This window comes from Cariama cristata, unplaced genomic scaffold, assembly GCF_000690535.1.
Source record: "Cariama cristata isolate BGI_N322 unplaced genomic scaffold, ASM69053v1 scaffold2641, whole genome shotgun sequence".
Taxonomy (NCBI): domain Eukaryota; kingdom Metazoa; phylum Chordata; class Aves; order Cariamiformes; family Cariamidae; genus Cariama; species Cariama cristata.
In genome coordinates this window covers 73,288-96,662 of record NW_009600848.1, presented here as the reverse complement: position 1 = coordinate 96,662, position 23,375 = coordinate 73,288, and the positions used below count along the sequence as shown (strand labels likewise).

At 39.0% G+C, this 23,375-nt stretch overlaps 1 protein-coding gene across 7 annotated transcripts in view; it reads left to right on the top strand.

The window, feature by feature from the left end:
* NRCAM (neuronal cell adhesion molecule) overlaps positions 1-23,375 on the top strand; it is a 77,813-nt gene that overhangs the window by 15,369 nt on the left and 39,069 nt on the right. For 6 of the 7 annotated variants that reach the window (XM_009710185.1, XM_009710189.1, XM_009710187.1 and 3 more), the window contains 9 exons: positions 1,081-1,265; positions 2,695-2,826; positions 15,605-15,748; positions 16,712-16,823; positions 17,157-17,323; positions 17,407-17,554; positions 18,102-18,226; positions 19,104-19,133; positions 20,507-20,608. In XM_009710185.1, coding sequence (XP_009708487.1) covers positions 1,081-1,265; positions 2,695-2,826; positions 15,605-15,748; positions 16,712-16,823; positions 17,157-17,323; positions 17,407-17,554; positions 18,102-18,226; positions 19,104-19,133; positions 20,507-20,608 — 1,145 coding nt within the window. The remainder of the gene's footprint in view (positions 1-1,080; positions 1,266-2,694; positions 2,827-15,604; positions 15,749-16,711; positions 16,824-17,156; positions 17,324-17,406; positions 17,555-18,101; positions 18,227-19,103; positions 19,134-20,506; positions 20,609-23,375) is intronic. The other variant, XM_009710188.1, reaches the window with a different exon arrangement.

The following is a 23,375-nucleotide window of genomic DNA, read 5'->3' as shown; positions in this document are numbered from 1 at the left end:
TGATCCTGTGCAACTGCTGTAGGTGACCCTGCTTTGGCAGGGGGGTTGGACGAGCTGATCTCCAGAGGTCCCTTCCAGCCCAGACCATTCTGTGATTCTGTGTAATATAGTTAGATGCTTTTTGACAAACCTGCAGTAAAAGTATTCAGCAATCCAAACTCCAGTAAAATGGCTGGATAAAAATGGGAAAAAAATAGAATATTATACATTATGTGGTTTTGTGTCTTTAGCAGTCATGTAATGTAAAAAAAAAAATAAAAATGAAGGAAGCTTACACAGTTGTCCACAAAGGGCTAGATTCCGATTTTGTTTAAAACAACTATTCCTAATTACTGGTACCGTAATTAAAAGCCGTCTTTGCTAGATGTCTCTCTTATAAAATATGTGATAGTAAACTGCTAGGGGAATATTTGCCTTGAGTCATTGCTATTTGAGAGAGGACATTCTACTCAGTAAGCAACACCTTGTAATTTCTTGTAATTTTAAAAGTATATCTCCATGTGTTTGGACAACTTTCAACTTCAGTGGACAAATTGGGGCATAGCCATGATTTAGACATGGTCCAGTGACAAGTAGCTATGTTTGACTCAGGACTGACTTTTTTTTCTTGATTTCTCATAGGAAATATTTCTGTCTCCTTCCAGCTCTGCTGTAAAATTTGTGACATTCATGAAGCATTAGGATATTGCTCACATGAAGGACAATTATAAACCTGTCATTGTCTAGAAGCTACCTTTTAAAGCACCATGAACATCAATTTAATAGCATAAGTGCAATAAGATTTTAAATATGCTTATCTTAATTTATTAACTACTGGGGCTTTTAGATTAATCAGCAGGCAAGTGTATTCTATAATTATTAAGCCTATAAACAGATGGCCATTGACAGTGTTAGTGAGGCTTGTCACTTCCTAGAAACAAATGCTGGCATATTTTGCACATTTACTGGATGTGCCTCAGAATCTGGGTAAAGGATCTTGAAAGAATTATTTGTAAAATATATGTTCAAAAAATCAATGTATTGAACTCTCTTTTTCATTTTCTCCAGTCCCTAAATTGATCTGTGCTTTTGTTTCTCCAGACCCACACCAGTAATCCGTTGGATTAAAGAAGGTGGGGAACTGCCAGCCAACAGAACATTTTTTGAAAACTTTAAGAAAACTCTCAAGATTATAGATGTTTCTGAAGCTGACTCTGGAAACTACAAATGTATAGCAAGAAATATATTGGGTTCTGCTCATCATGTCATTTCAGTAACTGTGAAAGGTAATACTAAAATAATCCTTAATGTGATACTGTCAGTATCCAGAATGCAAGACTGAAGTAAGCTTTCTAGGATAAAATACAACTGAAAGGGTGAATGATAATGGTAAAAAAAAACCCTGAGGAAATGATCATTAAATCAACTGAATTCTACTGCTGGAAGGACTTTACTATGTCTAATCTCTTTTTTCTCTTTTTAATTTGTTATTTTGTAAAGCATCAGGCTAAACTGAGATTGTACTGTAACAGTAGTAAAATAATTTCTTAGCTTGTACTATTGCTACATTTATTTTAGATCCTTTGATTATCTGTCATTAGACTGCTTCTTTCCCTTCTTTTTGTATCTTCCCCCCCATCTCTCTTCTTTATCTCCTTATTTTCTCCATCTTTTCCATACTCCATTCATATAGCCCAGATTCTTTCTCTTCTCTATTTTACTATTGTCTTACAGTCTTATATTCTCTTCCTTTTTTCTGTCTTAATTAACATTTCTGGTTTTCTGTCTTCTTCATGTTTTTTACCCAAGATGATGTCTTACTAGCTCTAAAAACACTTAGAGTGTGTTTGTCCAAATAAGAATTGTAAGTATGTTTTGAATACCATGAAACAAAAAAACTGGAATGGCAGCTAATTAGCCATTGAAATAATCAACTGTAGTGCTTACTTTGCATGCTAAATAGCCATTTATTTTCTTGTAGACCAGGATCATTTTATGATCACATTCAACCTCCTTTTTAAGAGCAGAAGCTTAATTTTCTATTTGCATCTGTCCATCAATCCAAAATCTGAAATTTAATTGCAAGATGTAATAACATATGCTATTCGTGGTTATTTATTGTAAAAGAGAGAAAGATGTAGATGAATATCTTTTGATAGGGACAGTATTCCATCCATTTTGATCTCTGTGTGTTTTCAGCTGCCTCAGGTAAACGTCTGGCCTCACTGCAATCACCCATTGAACTCAGCGAGACTGAGGATTTTGCTATTTCTAAATCTCACCCTTGACCTGAAATCTTTTTATGTAATCAAACCTCAATTAATTTCTAACTGCCTAACTACTGTGAGCATGGATATATCTGAAATTAATCAAAAGACCAGTGTAGTCTCTGCAGATGCCATACTCGGATAAATTTCGCTTTCTTTAGGAAAGACAAATTAGATTCAAAGCAGGCAACCCTAAATGAAACAAAGAACCTCTTGTTGCTTATCTCAGAATTTTCATGTAGTGGGTAGCCAATAGCTCAGTTTAGCCAAAGTATAATCTACCAGTTAGTCATTGACTATCACACATATATTTATAAAAATTAACAGTGTAAGTCTGTATCTGTAACATACCTTGTTTGAATTATCTTCTGGCTACCATGACTGTGCCTTATGATTTTCTGTACATAATTTTGAAACCCAATTACTATGTTTCTCTTCCTAACCGCAGCTGCCCCATACTGGATAACAGCACCCAGAAACTTGGTCTTGTCTCCTGGAGAAGATGGGACATTGATCTGCAGAGCTAATGGCAACCCAAAGCCTAGTATAAGCTGGTTAGCAAATGGCGTTCCCATAGCAAGTAAGATTCATAATTACCTTACAGGAGGATGAGTAAGAGTATATGAGGAACATCAGGGTTTTTTTTTTTCAAATTTAATTGAAGACCGTGTATTTGAGTAGTTTTTGCCTGACAGGTTATACTAAATTATAAACGAGGTGATAAAAATACTGTGGTTTGTGAAAGTAGAACAACAAGATGTGCTTCTAACGTGCTTGAGAGCACTAAAATTTGTGACTATACTCCTGGTTATTCCGTCTGGTGTTCTACTGGTAGTATCCTTGTGGAGATGAGGCCATAGTAACAAAGCTGTGCCATGCCTTTTTTACAGGGATATTGCTGGGGTGTAGTTTTTACTGTTGTGTTACCGTGGCAGTCGTGTTTGCTAGATCTCTCTTTTGCTGCCCGACTGCAACACCAGTTTTATCTAGGAGTCATAAAGGTGACATAAAAGTCAAGTCCTCACGTATGTGGATGTACAGAGCACTTTTGCAGGATTTGCAGCTTAGAGTATGTTTGAGCCTTCCAGGCTTCAGCACTAAAAAGCAGCAGCAGCAACAGCAAAACTGACTGAATGCGTCAGCAAGTGCCTGGCAACAGCTCGTGCCAAGTAGGTGCCAAAGAAAAGGAACCCCTGAGGCAGTGAAACAGCTGGTTCTGTGTGCATGGGTAAGAAAAGCAACCCTGAACTGGTGATTGAGTCACTTAATTGTTGCAGTGTTACGACTGGCAATGCTGTATGACAGACACAAGATAGCTGCTATATATAGCACAACTTTACTTGGGAAGAACTTGCTGGAGGACACTGCAGTGTGTTGTCAACTGGGTTTGCACTCCGCATAGTCTGTACTGTAAAATCACACTTCGTTCTTCTACCTTTGTCCTTCCTCTTTCACAAAATGATGATATAAAAACAGTCAGTCTACCCTGTTGACTCATGAGAGATAATGTGCTCTAAAATATTGGTCTGTGCTGACCTATTGAAAGTATGACAGCCTAACTTTCAGGAGCTTCAGGAGATGTTTAAGTCTGTTGACGAAGTAAATGTAAAGGAGTTTGGGACACGGAGGAGGATTCTCTACAGTGAGAGTCTAGGAAATAGCAACAGGTAAATGAGAACCCTCATTAGATATATTCAAAGTATTTGGGATACAAGAGAGATTAAACTGAACTGAAGGGAAAAATATGCAACTTTGGGGGGAAAAGTAAGGGTATATATTGAAACAGAAATACTTAGCAAATAACCTGTTTCAGGAATCCTAATTAATTGTAAGTTGAGATCTCTAGCCTGAGAGTTGAAATGAGAAGTTTCCGTTAGTTGAATAAATTATGCAAGCTGACATTAACCGCCTCATCAAACAATGGTATTACAGGAAAACAGGAAAATATCAATTATTGTATATATTGTACATAAATATATCATAAAGCATGCCTTATTATTGATGTTTGGTGCCTGTCTGCCTCTTTCCTTTCTGGGTTTTTGGTGGTCCCATCTTTCTTACTATTTTCTATATAGTTACCATTAACTTTTTTTGGTTTCTTTTGAGGAGATTTTTGTCCTGCTGTCCTGATAGTTTAACTCTTCTTTTGAGGCCTCCTGACTAGTAAAATCTTTTTCACCTGGCTATGAGATTCACCTTTGCCTCGCACTGCTTCCTTGTCAAAACTGTAGGACATGCTGTTCAAATGACAGAGAAGTACATTGTCCAGAAAAGCAGTATTGTGTTCTGCTTTCTTGCAGGATAGCAGTTAAATATTAAGAAACAGAGAGTTTTCAGACGCAGCTGCAGGATGCCGCAGAGTTTACCAAACACAAGGGCAGTGTGTATTGGCTGGCTGGCCTTGAGGAATCGGTACACAGAGTCTTACTGAAGGGAACTCAGTAAAAATTAAAAGACTTTAATTAAATTACCCACTTAACCTCAGTAGGAAAAAAAAATAAGAACACAGGAAATAAATAACTGGGTAGCTCAACCTTATGTTAAAGGTCACTTTCACTGCTGAGAGAAGCTGAAGTTTTATCCACCTTAAATATTTAAGTGCAAGTTGATTGGATGCTCCAGTACACTCAGTCTGTCAGGGCACTTAAGAAAGAGAAGCATCGCTATCACAGAAAGTCCAGTTCTTAAGATTCTTGCTGTTTTGTATTATTCTGAGTTACCAAAAGCTGGTCTGGAAACTACCACGTACAGTGTCCCTTTTTGTTCACTTGTTACTAAGTTATAGAATTGAGCCCCTTTTTTTCCAACTGAATGATTAGTAAATCACTGTAAAAGGAAACTAAAGCAGCTGTTTCAGCTTCAGGGCAGTGCTGAGAGTGCTACACCCGTGGCAGGATTTCAAAGAAAAAGAACTACATTTGAATTTCAAAGCCCTGCTGTCATCATATATCCCACAATGAGCCTCCTGTGGCCCAGTAATCTGTTTGCAATACTTTAATTTTCTATTGGAAAGCACAGCTGGGAAATGCTTAATTCTTCCCATTTTGTTTTTCCATAATAGAGTCAGACAAGGAAGGGAGAACTTTGAAGAAAGAACCATTCGTCCATATCTCAGTCAAAGGGTGAGGCTTAAATACCAATAGGGAAATGGGAAGAATAAAGAAAAATGTAGCATGTCTTAAGCACCTATGAAAAAGAAAATTGCAATGGTGTAAATTTTGTTCCAGATTATATTAATCGGAGTAAAAAGATATTTTTAAAGAAGATTTTAGGTTTCTTTGAAATATTTTAATTAATTTTCTTTAACAGTAATGCTTAAAAGAAAAACTCCAGCATGTCTGAAAAGAAAGCTGCTTCAAACATGCTGGACTGATAAAGACCTAACCTCCTAATGTTTACTCACAGAAGTAATTTGAACTCACATGCACAGTCCTCTTGGGGTCAATTAGAATTACTTTGGCAAGTAGCAATTGAAAGTTCAGGCCATGACTCTGCCTTGCCTTGTGCCTCAGTTAACACTCAGGATCTGCATTATTTATACCACTGCATAATCCGTTGTGTTTCACTGCTTAGATATTCAGCATGGTTTTACAAAAGGGAAACCATGCATAAAGTATCTCAACTTTTAAGAAAGTAACAACCCAGATTAATTGGGAAGGGGAGGCATTTTCATAATTGGACTTCAGAAAGGCATTGCAAATACTGCATAAAAGACTAATTTATTGGTTCAGTGATTTACAGTTCCTGATGAGCTATTAAATATTAAACACACACGCTTAGAATTATACAAAACAGTGCACTGAAAGGCGCTGTTTATCTTCTTTTGACATGTTCTTCACTCATTTATATCACATTTCACGTTGAATATTAGGTTTTAGTTAGTCTCCATTAGTAATCACATTAAATTTTTAGGGAGAAACATTAGCCCTTAGATTTCCTTCATGAAAAGCCATAATAATGCCTGGCTCAGAGATTCATCATTTAGCGTGTTCTCTGTGAGTATGCACACAAGCTGTTCACTGCAGCCATGGGAAGGTGGGGAGAAATCTGCTGGACTCTGGTGCCCTGAGGAGTTCAGTCTCGGAGAGGAGAGGCCTGCCAGGGCAGACATTTATCCATTGTTTCTGCTGTCATTGTGTTGGAACTGTGCATCTGGCTTAGGAACCGCAACAGATATGACAACCTTTGACAATCAGATTTTTTCATTCTCCACAAGATAGTCAAAGGAGAGTCGTGGCTAGTGCAGGTAATAACCTGCTGTTCCTTTGGAGGTAAGAGTACTGTCAGAATCGGAAACTTGGAAACAAGGATTTCAGTGATCACAGGAAAATATTTTGGTGAGGAGCAAGTGAGATTGGTAAGAAAAGGAAAAGGACATCTTCTTCCATGTCCCATCTCTTCCCAAATTAAGTCTTTGTCAGTTCACTGTAAGGGGTAGGGTAATACAAAACTGGATTATGTAAGTTTCTTGTTTTTCATGCTTAGGTTCAGTCTTGGTTTGACACTATAGATTCCGAAGTGTCTGATGCACTATACTGCCCACTCTTGCTATTTCACTGCCAGTTTTGTATTCAACATCGAAAGCATAGCTTCCAGCCTTACCCCCGAAAAAAAGAACAAAAAAGGATTCTAGTCACGTAACATTCTCTAAATACATTATATGGTATTTAGGCAATACGATCAGAGATGTGAGAGAACAGGTCTGTCTTGCATAATAGCCCCTGATTTGGACTTTCAAATGTTACGAGGAAAGTAGTCTACAGCCAGAGGAATGTTAACTGGATGCTTGTTTATAGACTGCGTGGTTTATGATCTACAGAAAACCAGGAGGTCCATCCATAAGGGACATATCTTCTTATCAAACCACCTTGATGACTACACACTGGACGTTCCTCCCAGTTTTCTTGGCTCGTTGGTTGATAATGTTAAGTCCTGGTTCTATCACATTCTCCTGTTGTTGTAGTTAATCTGTCTGAAGACAGAAGTCCAAAATAATTCTTTAAAAATCCCTATTTGGTCATTCAGTTGTTGTTAGTTTTAAACATAGAAAGACTTTTCTAGTTTTGAAAATGTTTACTATATTAATAAATTACTCATGAATGTGAGTTTTTGGAAGAATAAGCAGGTCAAGAACAATGGTAGGATACTTCTAGCAAAAGTTGCTATAATATAAATGATCCTGTGATCCTGTGAGAACTTGAAAAGCATACATGAGCATCACTATACAAGGACCATATGTTTCTACATTCGTATCTGAAAAAAAAGCACTTAACCTTCTGTCTTTGCTTTCTTCATGTGTTTCCACAATGACAGGGTCTTCAAAGCTATCTCTGAAGTTAGAGTTGTTGAAAATCATGGCTTAAGAGCCAGTACTGATCCCCTGCTACATTTACATTCAGTTATTTGTGCATAAACTTAAGGACAGAATTACAGTAATAGCAGAACAACAGCAAAAAATGTTTGGTATAAAAATCTGTCGCAGGAGAAGAGTCAGAGATCACTCAGATCTGATCTAGTAGTTAGTTTATTGAGTTCTAATCAGTAAATTTAGGTATGTAAAATATTTAGTAGGTACAGATGGATCGGTAGTCAATATTCTACTAATTACTACGCTTTAAAGTTAATATAGGATATAAAGATTATTGTATAGGCTTACTGTAAGTATCTTAAATCTTACGTGCATGCAAAAAAATGTCACTTACCAACCCATAGATGTCTGATGTCAGGTAAGGGATCTCTCAGCCTTGAGGGGTAACCTTGAGAGGCATCCCTACTCAAGGGGAGAGCACCGTCATGCAGCCAGCTGCTACGGAGGGAGAGCTCAACAGGCCCTGATGGCTACAGATATTTATAGCATAAGGCGGTTGATTTGTAGTCAGATTTCCTGCTGGGTTATTGCAGTTTTGGCCAGTTAGCAGCCCAGTCTCCAGCCAAACCATTTTTATAGGTTTGGTATTGAGTCCTCACTGATAACCTCACACAATAGGATTAACTTTGATTAGACCTACTTGCTGATCATCTGCCTGGACCAAAGTTGAGTTAGGTCAAACAGGGGGAGTGCATCCATCACTAAATCAATTCTCTCGACTTCTTTGAGAAACTAATATTCTGCTACTGATGCAAAATGATAGCTCAGCTTTACTAAAGAAATGAGTGACACTTAAACAACAGACTTGTGTTACTACTTTTGTTTTCCAGCAATTGTGTATAGTCACTGTGAATGCATAGCAGGACTGATTACTTTTGATTCATAACTTTGATTTGCTAAAGAAGATGCAGGCATCTAAAGATAGTAAGGAATGTTTCTGCTCTTTTCTGAAGAGAAATTATTCTCTGCTTTCACTGTGTTTTTCTGTGACATTTTACTGATCTAGATAAGATTAGCTCTTACGCATGCCAAAGATGTATGTGTTCTCATTGATACAAGGAAAAGCAGTCAAGTCATTTTGTCCCTTTCTTTTCCAGCTTGTTTTCAGCCAGAAGGAATCTGTAGTACAGCATCTGAGGATGAAATCAGCACTTTCACTATAGGACAGAAACAGTTAGTACTCACATATCCTACAAAATATGATTGTAATCCACAACATGCTTCTGGAAAAAAATATGTACTACCTTAGGTTACATCATACTTCTCAGGCAACAAAAAACACCCTAGTTCAGGGCCCTCTGGGACCTGGAGTATAAGTTAACAGAGCTGAGAACTTCTGATATTAGCTGGATCTCATACTCGCTTTGTTGTATTTCAGAATGTGGTAACAATATAAGGAACTCTGATTTCAGGAATGATGATTTTCACATTATTAGCGTTTTTAAACAACAGCAAATTACAGAATCACAATCAAAGGTATATGCCTCCTTCCCAGTGAATTATTTTCAATCTAAATGGTTTGTTAGGTTATTTTAAAACCACAGTATCACTGCGTAGCTGAGGGTGAAAGGAATATCTAGTCCAACCTGTCCGCTTGAAGCAGGGTGTTATCTGCAGCTGATTGGTCAGGGCTGTGTCCAGACAGTTTTTGATTATTTCCAAGGACAGAGACTCCGTCACCTCCTTGGGCATCCTGTTTCAGGGTCTGACCACCCTCACAATAAAAACGTTCTTTTTATGTTTAAGTTAAAAACCCCACAACTCCAAGCAATGGATTTTTTCCAAATTTTACACGGAGCTTAAAAATCTGAGCTAAAGAATTTAAAGTTGGTACACCAATTTAATGTCTTAATAATTTTATACTCAAAATACATACTTTGTTAGAGATCAGGCTGAAATTTGTGTCATTTATTTGGACTGGTAACATTATATTATATACTGCATCATCAGCTGACAGTGGTTCTGTTCTTCATTGTGTTTAACTTCCTGAATTTGCATAAATTTGCATTGACCAGCAATTAAAATTGATCAAGAAAATGAAATACTTCAACAGAAAAGGGTAAAACATCTCAACAAACTCTGGATTTTTTTCCTTCCAGTTTTAAGCATAATAGTGTGTTTTAACTGCTTCTGTTCAGAGAATACATTTCATTCTGTCTTTTTTTCCCAGGAAAAAAGTAATAATGGTGCCATAGTGGTTATTTAAACATACTAACAAAAGTAATTGCTTGGACCATCTGAAGTTTATGAAACAGGTGGAAGTGTGCATTCAGATGAACAGAAGATATTCAGGGTGCTGATGACTATGACAAAAGTATCTGATGGAGGCTGTGCCTTCTCTGTACAGGAATATGCTGTACATGGCTATAGAGTCAAGAAGCTCTCTTACCATACAAAGTGATGGAAAAATTAGGTGAAACCAGGCAATCAGGTCTTTGTCCAGAAAGGACATAAACACGTTCATAAGCTGAGACTTGGATGTTATTGGGAATAAATGTTGGTTGTTACAGGGCACATGTTCAACTGTTACAGCAGCAGAATTCCTGTAGCAAATCCTCATCATTCGTTATCCTGATTGTACAAACCGGTTTTAAGTATTATGTAGTTCTTTGCTATTTTGCCTGTCAGCGCCAAATTCAGATTTGTCAAATGTATCAAAAGCATTTTCTCCTTTTCGTGCAGCTGTCCTGTAGTGTGACCAGAATCCTCATAAAGACAAACGAGCAGTGCTTTAGTGGCCCTGCCATCACTCTCTTTCCCCAGAAAAAGAAAAATAAGGACATGGAAAGGGCTGACGTACTGCATGCCTTCTTTGCTTCAGTCTTTACTAGCAAGACTGACCTTCAGGAATCCCAGGTCCCAGAGACCAGGGGAAAGGCTGGAACAAGATGTACCCTTGGTGGAAAAGGATCAGGTCAGGGAATACTTAAGCAAGCTGGACATGTGTAAGTCTGTGGGCCCTGATGGGATGTACCCACAAGTGCTGAGGGAGCTGGCAAATGTCATTGCAAGATCACTCTCAATAATCTTTGGTTGCTCATGGTAACTGGGAGAAGTACCTGAAGACCAAATGTTACCCTTATCTTCAAGAAGCGCAAGAAAGAGAACCCAGGGAACTAGAAGCTGGTCAACCTCACTTTGATGCCTGGGAAGGTGATGGAGCAGTTAATTCTGGAAACCGTTTCCAGGCACCTTAAGGACAAGAAAACCATCAGGAGTAGGTAGTGTGGCTTCTCCAAGGGCAAGTCATGCTTGACCAACTTGATACATTCCTATAATGAAATGACTGGCCTGGTAGATGAGGGGAAGAGTAGTGGATATTGTCTACTTGGACTTAAGTGAGGCCTTTGTCTCCTGTAAGATCCTCATAGAAAAGCTGTTGATGTATGGGCTGGATAAGCAGACAGTGAGGTGGATAGAAAACCGGCTGAACGGTCAGGCCCAGAGGGTGGTAATTAGTGGCACAAAGTCTAGTTGGAAGCCAGTAAGTAGCAGTGTACCCTAGGGGTCAGTTCTGTTTGACATCTTCATTAATGATCTGGATGATGGGGCAGAGTGTACCGTTAGCAAGTTTGCTGATGACACAAAACTGTAAGGAGTGGCTGATGCACCAGAAAGTCATACTACCATCTAGAGGGATCTCGACAGGCTGGAGAAATGGGCTGACAAGAACCTCGTGAAGTTCAACAAGGAGAATTGCAAAGTCCTGCACCTGGGGAGGAACAACCCCATGCACCAGTACATGCTGGGGGCCACCTAGCTGGAAAGCAGCTTAGCAGAAAAGGACTTGGGCATCCTGGTGGACATCAAGTTGACCATGACACAACAATGTGCCCTTGTGGCAAAGAGGCTAATGTTATGCTGGGCTACGTTAGACAAAAATATTGCTAGCAGGTCAAGGGAAGTGATCTTTCCCCCGTCTGGACACAGTCCTGGGCAACTGGCTCTAGGTGGCCCTGCTTGAGTTGGGGTTTGGACCAGACGACCTCCAAAGATCCCTTCCAGCCTTGACGATTCTGTGTGTGTGAGTGCAGCAGTGCGTGCTTAAGATCATTAAAGCAGGTGGATGATAGCAGCATCTAACTTCCAGGGCCTGGCCCTGCAAAACACAGTGTAGTACCTGGGCAAAGACGTGTAGGTTCTGTTGGTGTTGCGTGGGAGGATGAGACATGTCAGAAGACAGACTGTTGAGTAGATGCCAGTCTCAACAGGGAGCTTTCTAAAATTGGTGCCCTTCAGCGTGCAAGTGGCAAGACTAGTCAAAAGGAAGCACTGACTAACCTGGCATTTTTCTCTGTTCTTTTTTCCTCTTGCGACCAATGGCTTGAAGCCCTTTTCTGAGAACAGGCACCTACCTCCTTTCCTTCAAATAACTGAACAGGGATATCTCTTTTTTTCCTTAAATGCAGCGATGGGAAGGGAAGATGCTACCCTTCTTTTTATATGATAATTTAATAGTTAGATCATTCTTTTAAGATCCAATTCCTTCTTCAGTCATAGGAGATTGAACCGATGGCTTCCATCTCTCTGAAGGGGCCCCACCATCAACCTGTAAGGTATTATGCATGGGAGTATGTGTGAGGGGGTAAGTCTGTGCACCCATTAAAGATCTGTTGGTGTGCAGAAAATGCTGCAGGATTCAGAGGGCATGAGTGGAGTAAAGCACAGAGCCTGGGTCAGGAAGTAGCCGTGATTGGAACGGCCGTGGATAGATCTCCTACCTCCTGGGGGGGTGGTTGTGCATATTTTCCATTTAATGGTGATTTGTATGCAGAAACAGACAGTTGACTGGCCTGCATGCTGGGCTACTCACCTGCTCCATCTATTTTCAGCCTATGAATCTTTTAAGGAAAATGACATTTACATAGAATAGGAAGCAATGTGAAACATGGACCAGAATAGGAAGTAAAGCAAAAGAAGAGAAAAAGAAGTGCCAGCAATCTAGAGAACAAACATTTCAAATTCCAGTAGTACCTGTTTCTTCCTTTCTGAAATTTTTGAACTGATTTGAACTCAGAGTGATGAAAGATAAGCTCTGTTGAGAACAGAGCTTAAAACTGTTCTTGAGGCATCTGTTTGGAAATTGATGTAATTACATGCAAAATGACCTTAGAGTTCACCCAAGATGGAAATACCCTTAAGCAGAAACACAGAACTGTGGTCCCCTTCATCTGGTTTCTTCTCTCTTAGAGAATTCAGTAATAGATACTTCTGTAGAATTTAGAAAATGTAGGAGAAAATTCTCCGTTTTCTTTATAGATGACTACTGAGCTATTGCCTGAATCAAATTCTTTTGTTCCTTACAGAAAATTGTTGTTAATTTAATTTATTGATATTTTCTGTGAATCCAAAGAAATGAGAAATGATTTTATATGAAAATGTCTTCCACAAATATTATCTCAAGCTCCAATAAAATACAAGGGTGTCAATTTTGATGATGCAACCAAAATATGATGCATTCATTTATGCATAAATGCGTTTATTTTTCATATATCAATAATTTTAACAATAAGTTTCAATATTAATAATACATTGATCTGGTTTTATTTAATGTTTTCTTGAAATTTTAAACTATGGTTTGTGCAGTGCGGTGTTGCAAGCTAAGTGTTTTCTCCTCTGTACCTCTCTAACTCAATCCAGTTGCATCATAACTGACAGCTATTATTCTTCAGTAATATCTTAGAATTTTATTTTCGGTTATATTCTCGATTTTTCTGGAATGCAAGAGCTGTTTGACAGCTCAGGCTGCTTCAGAACAGTTGAGGAAATGACACTGTGTAATTCTTACGTAAGGGATTTTTTTCCACCTACTGAATTACTATCACTGCTGTTGCAAAGAGTGTTTCTTGATTTTGTGTGAAAGAATTGCTGATGCCTTACTTTGAGATAGTTTTCAACTGAGTAAGGCTATTTTTGTATTTGGAGAATTATTTATGGTGTAACAATCGATTTCAAAAGCTGAAACTTTTAAGTCACAGAGGACTGTGTTGTTCTAATATAATTTTCTTTTGATATTTGGAAATATTTCCTTATTTTTCTAGATATTGTCTGTATTTGCCTGAATCTTGTCATACCAGTATTTTTGATCTGTATTGTATGCAAAATATGATCTCAGCTTCACTTCTTTGAAAAACAAACAAACTCCAAAAATGGGAACTCTACCCTCCTGAGTTAAATATTTGTAGAATTGGAAGAGCATCCTCCGGATGTTAAGGACAGGGAGCTGAGTGAGGCCCCCATAATCCAGGGAGAGATGGTTAGCGATCTACTGTGCCAGTTAGACTCCCATAAATCTATGCGCCCCGATGAGATTCACCCCAGAGTAATGAGGGAACTGGCAAAAGAACTTGCCAAGCCTCTTGCAATCATCTGTCAGCAGTCCTGGTTAAGTGGAGAAGTTCCAACAGACTGGAATGTAACTAGCGAGTAACAGACTAGTGAATGTAACGCCCATCTACAAGAAGGATCGGAAAGATGATCTGGGGAACTGCAGGCCTGTCAGCCTGACCTCGGTTCCAGGAAGGGTCACGGAACTGATCATCTTGAGTGCCATTACACAGCACATGCAGGTAAATCAGGGGATCAGGGCCAGCCAACATGGGTTTATGAAGGGAAGATCATGTCTGACCAATCTGGTGTCCTTTTATGACAAGATCACCCTCTTAGTAGATGAGGGAAAGGCTGTGGATGTTGTCTGCCTAGACTTTAGTAAGGCCTTCTACATGATCTCCCACTGCATCCTCTTAAATAAACTGGCTGCTCACGGCTTAGACAGGTGGACTCTTCAGTGGGTAAAAACTGGCTGGATGGCCGGGCCCAGAGACTTATGGTCAATGGAGCCAAATCCAGTTGGTGGCTGGTCACTTGTGGGGTTTCCCAGGGCTCAGTTTTGGGACTGATGCTGTTTAACATCTTTATAGATGATCTGGACGAGGGGATTGAGGGCACCCTCAGTAAATTTGCAGATGACATCAAGTTAGGGGGAAGTGGTGATCTGCTTGAGGGTAGGGAAGCTCTACAGAGGGACCTGGACAGACTAGATCGATGGGCTGAGACCAACGGCATGAGGTTCAACAAGAACAAGTGCCGGGTCCTGCACTGTGGCCAGAAAAACCCCATGCAGCGTTACAGGCTGGAGAGGAGTGGTTAGAAAGGTGGTCAAGCAGAAAAAGACCTGGGGGTGTTGGTTGAGAGCCAGCTGAACATGAGCCAGCAGTGTGCCCAGGTGGCCAAGAAGGCCAACAACATCCTGGCCTGTATCAGCAATAGTGTGGCCAGCAGGACCAGGGCAGTGACGCGGTGCTGGTGAGGCTGCACCTTGAGTGCTGTGTTCAGTTCTGGGCCCCTCACGACAAGAAAGACCTTGAGGTGCTGGAGCGAGTCCAGAGAAGGGCAGTCTGTTGAAGTATCGGGGGCACAAGGCTGATGGGGGGCGGCTGAGGGAGCTGGGGGTGTTCAGCCCGGAGAAGAGGAGGCAGAGGGGAGACCTGATCGCTCTCTACAACGACCTGAAAGGAGGGTGTAACCAAGTTGGGGTCAGCCTCTTCTCCCAGGCAACTAGTGATAGGGCAAGAGGGCATGGTCTGAAACTGCACCAGGGGAAGTTCAGGCTAGAAATGAGGAGGCATTTCTTCACAGAAAGGGTTCTTAGGCATTGGAATGGGCTGCCCAGGGAGGTGGTGGAGTCACCATCCCTGGAGGTGTTTAAGAAAAGAGTGGACGTGGTACTTAGTGCCGTGGTCTAGTTGACATGGTGGTGTTAGGGCTAAGACTGGACTTGATGATCCCAGAGGTCTCTTCCAACCAAATCGGTTCTATGATTCAGTGATTCATATTGAAATTCACATCCTAAGCAGTGAACAGTCTGCCAGGAAAATAGAAGAAAGGGCATATTGGTCTTTCAAGTTGTTTCTTCTTTTCAGAAGTATGAAACATATAATCCAACAGCAGTTTAGGAAAAACAATTACTTTTTTCTCTTTACACCAACAGTTGCCCCAGAAGACCCTAGCAGAAAGGTAGATGGTGACACCATTATTTTCTCACATGTGCAAGAAAGGTCAAGTGCTGTCTATCAGTGCAATGCTTCTAATGAATATGGATACTTGCTAGCAAACGCATTTGTGAATGTTCTGGGTAAGAAATGGATTTTATATTTTTCAGTTTTCTTGGGTATTCAGTTGTCTCCTGCTACTACACAGATTGCATGCTCAAGCCTTGCTTGAGTTCTTCAGTGGGAATGGACATGTTTCCTAAGCCCTGTAAAAGGCAATGGTATACACACCTTGTTTTTTGTAGGATATTCCTGAATTTCACTCACTATTCCTAAGCAAGAAGGATAGTTGTGAAAGCTGGAGAAGACTTGGAGGAAATTTTATCTCTTTTTGTTTGTTCGTTTATGTAAATCAAGCAAATGGCAGCATAACAAACAAGGCAGGGATTAATATTCCTTAAGTTCTCATGTTTCAGTACACTTTCATTCATCTGGATGAGTGAAATAGGTGATCTCTAAATTGCTGTTGCAAGGGGATGTGATGATGCATTTGTCTTGAAGGCCTCCCAAGAAGGTTTCTAGTTACAAGATATTGTGGCCTCTCTAATTCTTATTGCTGAATTTAACAAAGCTGGTAGCAAAATCCTAGGCAGAATGGCCTCTAAAGACTCTCCTGCAGGAACTAACAGATCTTTTGATTGAGTGACATTGTCTTTTAAATGAAAGAAAATGTAGGTGTTTCACCAAAACTACATCTTAGCTTCTTTCTGCCTGCAGGTTTGTTCGGAATTATGTAGTTCACACTGTTCCCAGGAGTTTCTCTTCTTGAAGTATGTTCTGATTTAAATTTTCCAATTGAAATCATTGCCTTTGGTGCCCATCCCTATTATTTGTAAACAAGGAAGAAGCATTTGTTTTCACAAGATAATTTGCCTACCTTAACGTTTCCTCAGGCTACTGACAGTAGGATGTATTTAGACCTAGACTTAGACCAGAAGTCACTTCACAGAGGCATGTTAACATGTAATTCTTTAGGCTGTTCTTGATATCTTAGCATTTTGTATTTGCATCTTTGTATCTATATCCAGATATCTTTGTCTTTTCAGCTGAGCCACCAAGAATTCTAACTCCTGCTAATAAACTGTATCAAGTCATCGCAGATAGTCCCGCATTGCTAGACTGTGCTTATTTTGGTTCACCTAAGCCTGAAATTGAATGGTAAGCTATAGTTGTTGTGCTTAAGTTCATGTAAGAAGAGCCAGTTATATCCATGGAAAGAAATGTTTAAAGCTTTTTAAAACTATTTTTACTCTATTTACAATTTACAAATACTGTATTTTAAATATATGCTGATTACAATACGCTAATACAATCTTACATACATTTAACCTAACAACAGTTAAGTTATCCCTACAGAGTCAAGTTTAAATTTCATTATGTGATTCTGTCTGTATTTTCTAATGTGGCAGTCCCAAGTTTGCATTTTCTGATGATAAGATACAGTGGAATTTAACTGTGATGTTGGATAATGATATTACTTTTTATGTAAAGGTTTAGGGGAGTGAAAGGTAGCATCTTGCGTGGAAATGAATACGTTTTTCATGATAATGGAACCTTGGAAATTCCGGTGGCTCAAAAGGATAGTACTGGTACATACACATGTGTAGCAAGGAATGAATTAGGAAAGGTACAAAATGAGGTGCAATTGGAAGTTAAAGGTAAGAAATTAATCATTCTTTCATCACAGGTTAGTATAGAAATTCAGACTTTCTAAATATCTAATAGTAATTTTAAATTTCAGATCCAACAATGATAATTAAACAGCCAGAATATAAAGTGATTCAGAGATATGGCCAAGTTTCATTTGAGTGTATAATAAAACATGATTCTACCTTATTACCAACAGTTATATGGTTGAAGGACAATGATGAACTGCCAGAGGATGAAAGGTATGGACAAAAATAATTTTCCTTTATTTTTAATTTTCTAGTTTCTTTTGTCTGCTCCTTTTCCTGATCTTTGAAAGCAACATATTGACCTATTGACATTTTGCAAAGACGACTGATAAATATCATCACTATCCTATATTTGGTGACTGAAGGACATAGCTAGTGTGGTGAAAATATTAAGATAGAATTCAAAATAAAATGAGATGTAAAAATTCTTAATTGTGCACATTGACCGTATATATCAAATGTAAGGAGAAAATAATTGACATAAGAAACCAAACAGATAATGGAAGGCTATTTTGCTCTAGGTCACAAACAATTAAAAGTTGAGTATATTTGGAAATAGAAGCACATTAGGATAGACAGTTATTGTGGGAAGATGGTCAAGAGCAATGTAGAAAAGGGTGACGTAGTCCCATAGCTTACATTGCTGTCTAGGTATTTGCTGAAATGCACAAGGATATGGGATTTGGTAATGTCTTCTGCAAGTTTCTTGTAACAGTACGAGTTATTGAAAAATCAGTGGCTGAATCTATTGTATTTACAGGTTTCTAGTTGGTAAAGACAACTTGACCATTATGAATGTAACTGATAAAGATGATGGAACATACACTTGCATAGTTAATACTTCTCTGGACAGTGTTTCAGCAAGTGCTGTGCTTACTGTTGTTGGTAAGAATACTCTCAAACTTTATGATAGCAGAACTGTGTTTAATTACTGTTAAGTATCAAAACAGCATTAGATTTAAAATGAGAAGCACAAACATGGTTTTGGTTTCTAGGACAGGACAAAGGAAATGGCACCTATTTGTAAATGTGTTTCAGGTTTTTGAAGATACAGTCTTACCCTGAAGTTTGCCTTTGAATCAGCTACTTACAAAAGGGTCCAGTGGCTACAGGACACATTCAGTTTCGTACTGTGTAGGGTTTTATTTGAATCACATCTGAGCTAACACAGTAGATTATATATTGCAGAGTATTTGAATGTAAATGTGTTATCTCAGAAATCTCTTTTGCAGCTAATTTATGTTTCAGAAAGGCTGAACGTGCTTGGTTGTATGACTTTTCAAGGATTTTCTCTTTAAACGAGTTCTCTCTGTTGAGTTTCTATGATTGCAGATTATTGTAAAATATATTACTTTGCCCCTTCTCCCAAGTCATAAGAAAGTTTTAAGTAGATGTCGTGAATGATTCTTAACCTAAGTTCAAGCTGAGATTCAAAGTCAAGTATGCTTGTGTTTTAAAATTGTGCTGTGATCTTATGCCTATCCAGGAATGGAGTACACCAAACATCTAGTACTTATTTAAAAGTGTTTATAAGATTACCTACTTTATTTTCTTGATCTATCCTTAATTAAAAAAATGGATAAAATATTCAAGAATACTTTAGTAACTTTTCAGTGAAAAATTATCAGGGTATTACTAAAATCAACCATTTAAATAAGTTAACTTTTCTTTGTCTCTAATAATTATAGTCTTTAACTACCTACAGTATTCTGTTTCTTTGGCTACTAACTGATTAAATCCTTTATATTAATGTTCTTTTCAGCTGCTCCCCCAACTCCAGCTATCATTTACGGTAAACTAATACGAAGTTCTCTTTCTACATCATCTGCCAGATATTTTTCTCATTTACTTATTGCAAAGTGCAACATCTTTTCTTTTTTTCCCTTTTTTCTGTGTTTGTGTGTGTGTGTGTGGTTTCATCCCAATTTACCAACTGCTTCATTACTGGAGTACTGGACTTTGGAATTTTACAGTGCAGGCTGCTTTGTATTTTAGGGAATAAATTATTTTCAGAGAGAAATTATTTTTAATTAAGGTCGGTTACAGTGTGATAATGTTTTCTCCTAGAGTACACTGTAATGCAAATTAGTTACATAATAAATGAAACATCTAAAAGGTAAATCCAACTGTTTGTTTAGAGCTAATTCACTATCAAAGAACTTGCACCAACTAAATTATGGTATATTTTTACATTGATTTTGATGACAGCTTTGGAGGTCTGGTGTACTTAATTTCATAGCTTGTCTTAATTTTACTTCACTCGTAAAATGGATAGGACCATATTGACCAATTTGGTTTATGATTGATGAAATTGCTAATAAGAATTTTAAAATTAAAGCTGAAATTGCTGAAAAAATCTGTCAGGTACAGTCTTAAATTTGACAGTATACAACCTTTAATTTGGTAACTTTTCTTCTGAATGTGGGTTTTAAAATGCAATTTAATATGCCTAAAACACCTTTAAGTATGAACATCTTAAGCACATTTATGTAAATGCTATCACATTCAGTGAAAATGCTTATGTATTCTTAAATGAACGTACTCGGTCTTGATTTTTGTGTAACAAATCATATAATGAATTATTTTCAGCAATTTGGAATGGACAATTACATCTTCATGCATTATAAAGATATATATTATCAGCTTGCTTGGTATTTCAGGATTTTTTAAAAGTACAGCAAAAAAGAAATGTAGTAACTTGCAGCTAGTTTCTATTTGAACTATACTTGTTTTGAATTCACATGCAAAATATTTGTGGTGATTCTAGAAAAGCTTCTTTGATGTGAATTCTTTATTTTCCATGTTTTATTAAATATTTCTAGTTACAACAGATAACCACACATAATCAATCAAAGATAAAGTAAACATGCATTTCATAATTCTTTGCATCTCATTACATTTCTATATCACAGTGCAATCAGACATAGATAAAATCAAATATAGATTCTTGTTAATGTATAGAAGTTTCCAGATACATCAGTTCTCCATTTCATCTCTGTTTTGTAACAATTGCATGCTAATGGTCATTAAGTTGTGCTTGTGTAAGTGAGTAGATCTGCCCTGCTGTATTTGTGGAATTCTTTTGTTTGGAATGTAAAGATTTTTTCAAAGATGAAACTACATATTCTGGTGTGATTATTTACTTTGTATTCATTTGATTTACAGCTCGACCAAATCCACCCTTTGACTTGGAATTGACAGGTCAGCTAGAAAGAAGCGTTGAACTCTCATGGATACCAGGAGACGAAAATAACAGTCCCATTACAAGTATGTTTATATCTATTGCACTATGTTAACAGCGTAATATTAACTTTTCTGAGATTCCAAAGAGTTCTGAGATAAATTTTGTGTGCAGCGTGGAAGAATGGTAGATTCATTCACTACAGTTGCCATTTATTTACATAACAAAAATTCACTGAATATCCAGAACTGTACAACCAAGCAGGTAGACTTATTTACTGCCCTAAAGAGCTGGGCTTTTGATCCAAAAACCTATGCTAGTTAACATAGAATTTGATACTGATGTGAGCTGTGTCTGACAAGGTCCAGTCTTATGAATATGTAGAGAGTAGACTTGTTCATTAGTTGAATGCCTCTGAAGGAGAGAGTTACTGTCATCTTACATTAACTATTTTGTAATTCCTATGAATTTGAAATAGCATCAGTACCAATATCTTTAGGGATTATCCATCACTATTGATAGAGAAGCTTATTCTTCATGAAAATATAAGGCACATAGTTTTTCTATTTTTTTCTAGTCCAGACAGTTGAAGGAATAACGTGTGTCCATAAGACAGAGAAAATAAATATCTATAAACTTTTGAGACAGGAAATTGATCTTAAATGCTATTATTCCTCCCAGTAGAACATGATGAAAGATGCTCTTCCTTATATTGAGTGGAGAGGATGGAGGGGGAATTTAGGAGGAAGGAAGAAGGCTGTTACTCTTTGTTTTCCAAAAACTAATAAGATCAGAAAGATTTGTTGGGGCAACTTTTTTATTATGAGCAACTTAATGTAATTATTTAATTATTGATGCAGTGTATTTTTAGTTAATAACTGCCACAAGTTACCAAGAGTAGTGTACGTGTTGTATTTTGAATGAATGTGCTACGCTGGCTTACTGAGTGTTGCTGTCCAGGGTCTGATGGTGGTCAGTATCAACACTGAACACAAACCATAAGGATCAGACATCTGGAAAGGAAGCTTTGTAAAAACAGAATTTCACAAATTTCAGAACACATGAAAGCTTTTGATTGCATTTTAATGAAACACCAATGGATTTTGCTGAAGTTTTAAGCTTTCAGACTTGTCTAATGTATATTAACTAGTAATATACTTTAAAAATATGATATAGAGAAGTTTAATGTAAATAAAGTCAGTCATATGTTGGGAGCCCCAGAGCACAACTCAGTACTCTGGGTGAGGTCTCATGAGAGCTCTGGAAGGAAGGAGGAGACCTCGTTACCCAGGATATGGAGAAGGCTGCAGTACTTAACGACTTTTTTGCCTCAGTCTTCACCGGCAAGTGCTCCAACCACACCACCCAAGTCATAGAAGGCAAATGCAAGGACTGAGACAATGAAGAGCTGTCCACTGTAGAGGAAGATCAGATTTGAGAACATCTAAGGAACCTGAAGAGGCACAAGTCTGTGGGACCTGATGAGATGCATCCGCGGTCCTGAGGGAACTGGCAGATGAAGTGGCTAAGCCACTACCCATTATATCTGAGAAGTCGTGGCAGTCTGGTGAAGTTCCCACTGACTGGACAAGGGGAAACATAACCCCCATTTTTAAAAAGGGAAAAAGGAAGACCCAAGGAACTACAGGCCAGTCAGTCTCACCTCTGTGCTCGGCAAGATCATGGAACAGATCTTCCTGGAAACTGTACTAAGGCAGATGGAAAATGAGGAGGTGATTGGTGACAGCCTTGGCACTAAGGGCAAATCATGCCTGGCAAATTTGGTGGCCTTCTAGGATGGGGTTACAACATTGGTGGAAAAGGGAAGAGCAACTGACGTCATCCACCTGGACTTGTGCAAAGCATTTGACGCTGTCCTGCGTGACATCCTTGTCTCTAAATTGGAGGGACATGGATTTGAGGGACGGACCATTTGGTGGATTAGGAGTTGGTTGGATGATCGCACTCAAAGAGTTGTGGTCAATGGCTCGATGTCCAAGTAGAGAACAGTGCCGAGTGGCATTCCTCAGGGGTTGGTACTGGGACCGGCGCTGTTTAACATCTTTGTTGGCAACATGGACAGTGGGATGGAGTGCACCCTCAGCAAGTTTGCTGACAACGCCAAGCTGTGTGATGCGGTTGACATGCTGGAGGGAAGAGGTGCCATCCAGAGGGACCTGGACAGGCTTGCAAGCTGGGCCCATGCAAAACTCATGAGGTTCAGCAAGGCACATGGGTCTGGGCAATCCCAAACACAAATACAGGCTGGATGAAGAATGGATTGAAAGCAGCCCTGAGGAGAAGGACTTGGGGATGTTGGCTGACAATAAGCTCAACATGATCCAGCAATGTCTGCTCACAGCCCAGAAAGCGAACCGTGTCCTGGGCTGCATCCAAAGCAACGTGACCAGTAGGTCGAGGGAGGGGATTCTGCCCCTCTACTCCGCTCTAGTGAGACCCCCCCTGCAGTACTGCCTTCAGCTCCGGGGCCCCCAACACGAGAAAGACATGGACCTGTTGGAGTGAGTGCAGAGGAGGCCATGAAGATGATCCGAGGGCTGGAGCACCTCTGCTGTGAGGACAGGCTGAGAGAGTTGGGGTTGTTCAGCCTGGAGAAGAGAAGGCTCCGGGGAGACCTTAGAGCAGCCTTCCAGTGCCTAAAGGGGCCAACAAGAAAGCTGGGGAGGGACTTTTGGCGAGGGCACAGAGAGATACGACAAGGGGCAATGGCCTTACGCTGAGAGAGGGTAGGTATGGATGACGTATTGGAAAGTAATCCTTCCCGGTGAGGGTGGTGAGGCAGTGGCAGAGGGTGCCCAGAGAAGCTGGGGCCGGGCCCCCACCGGAAGGGTT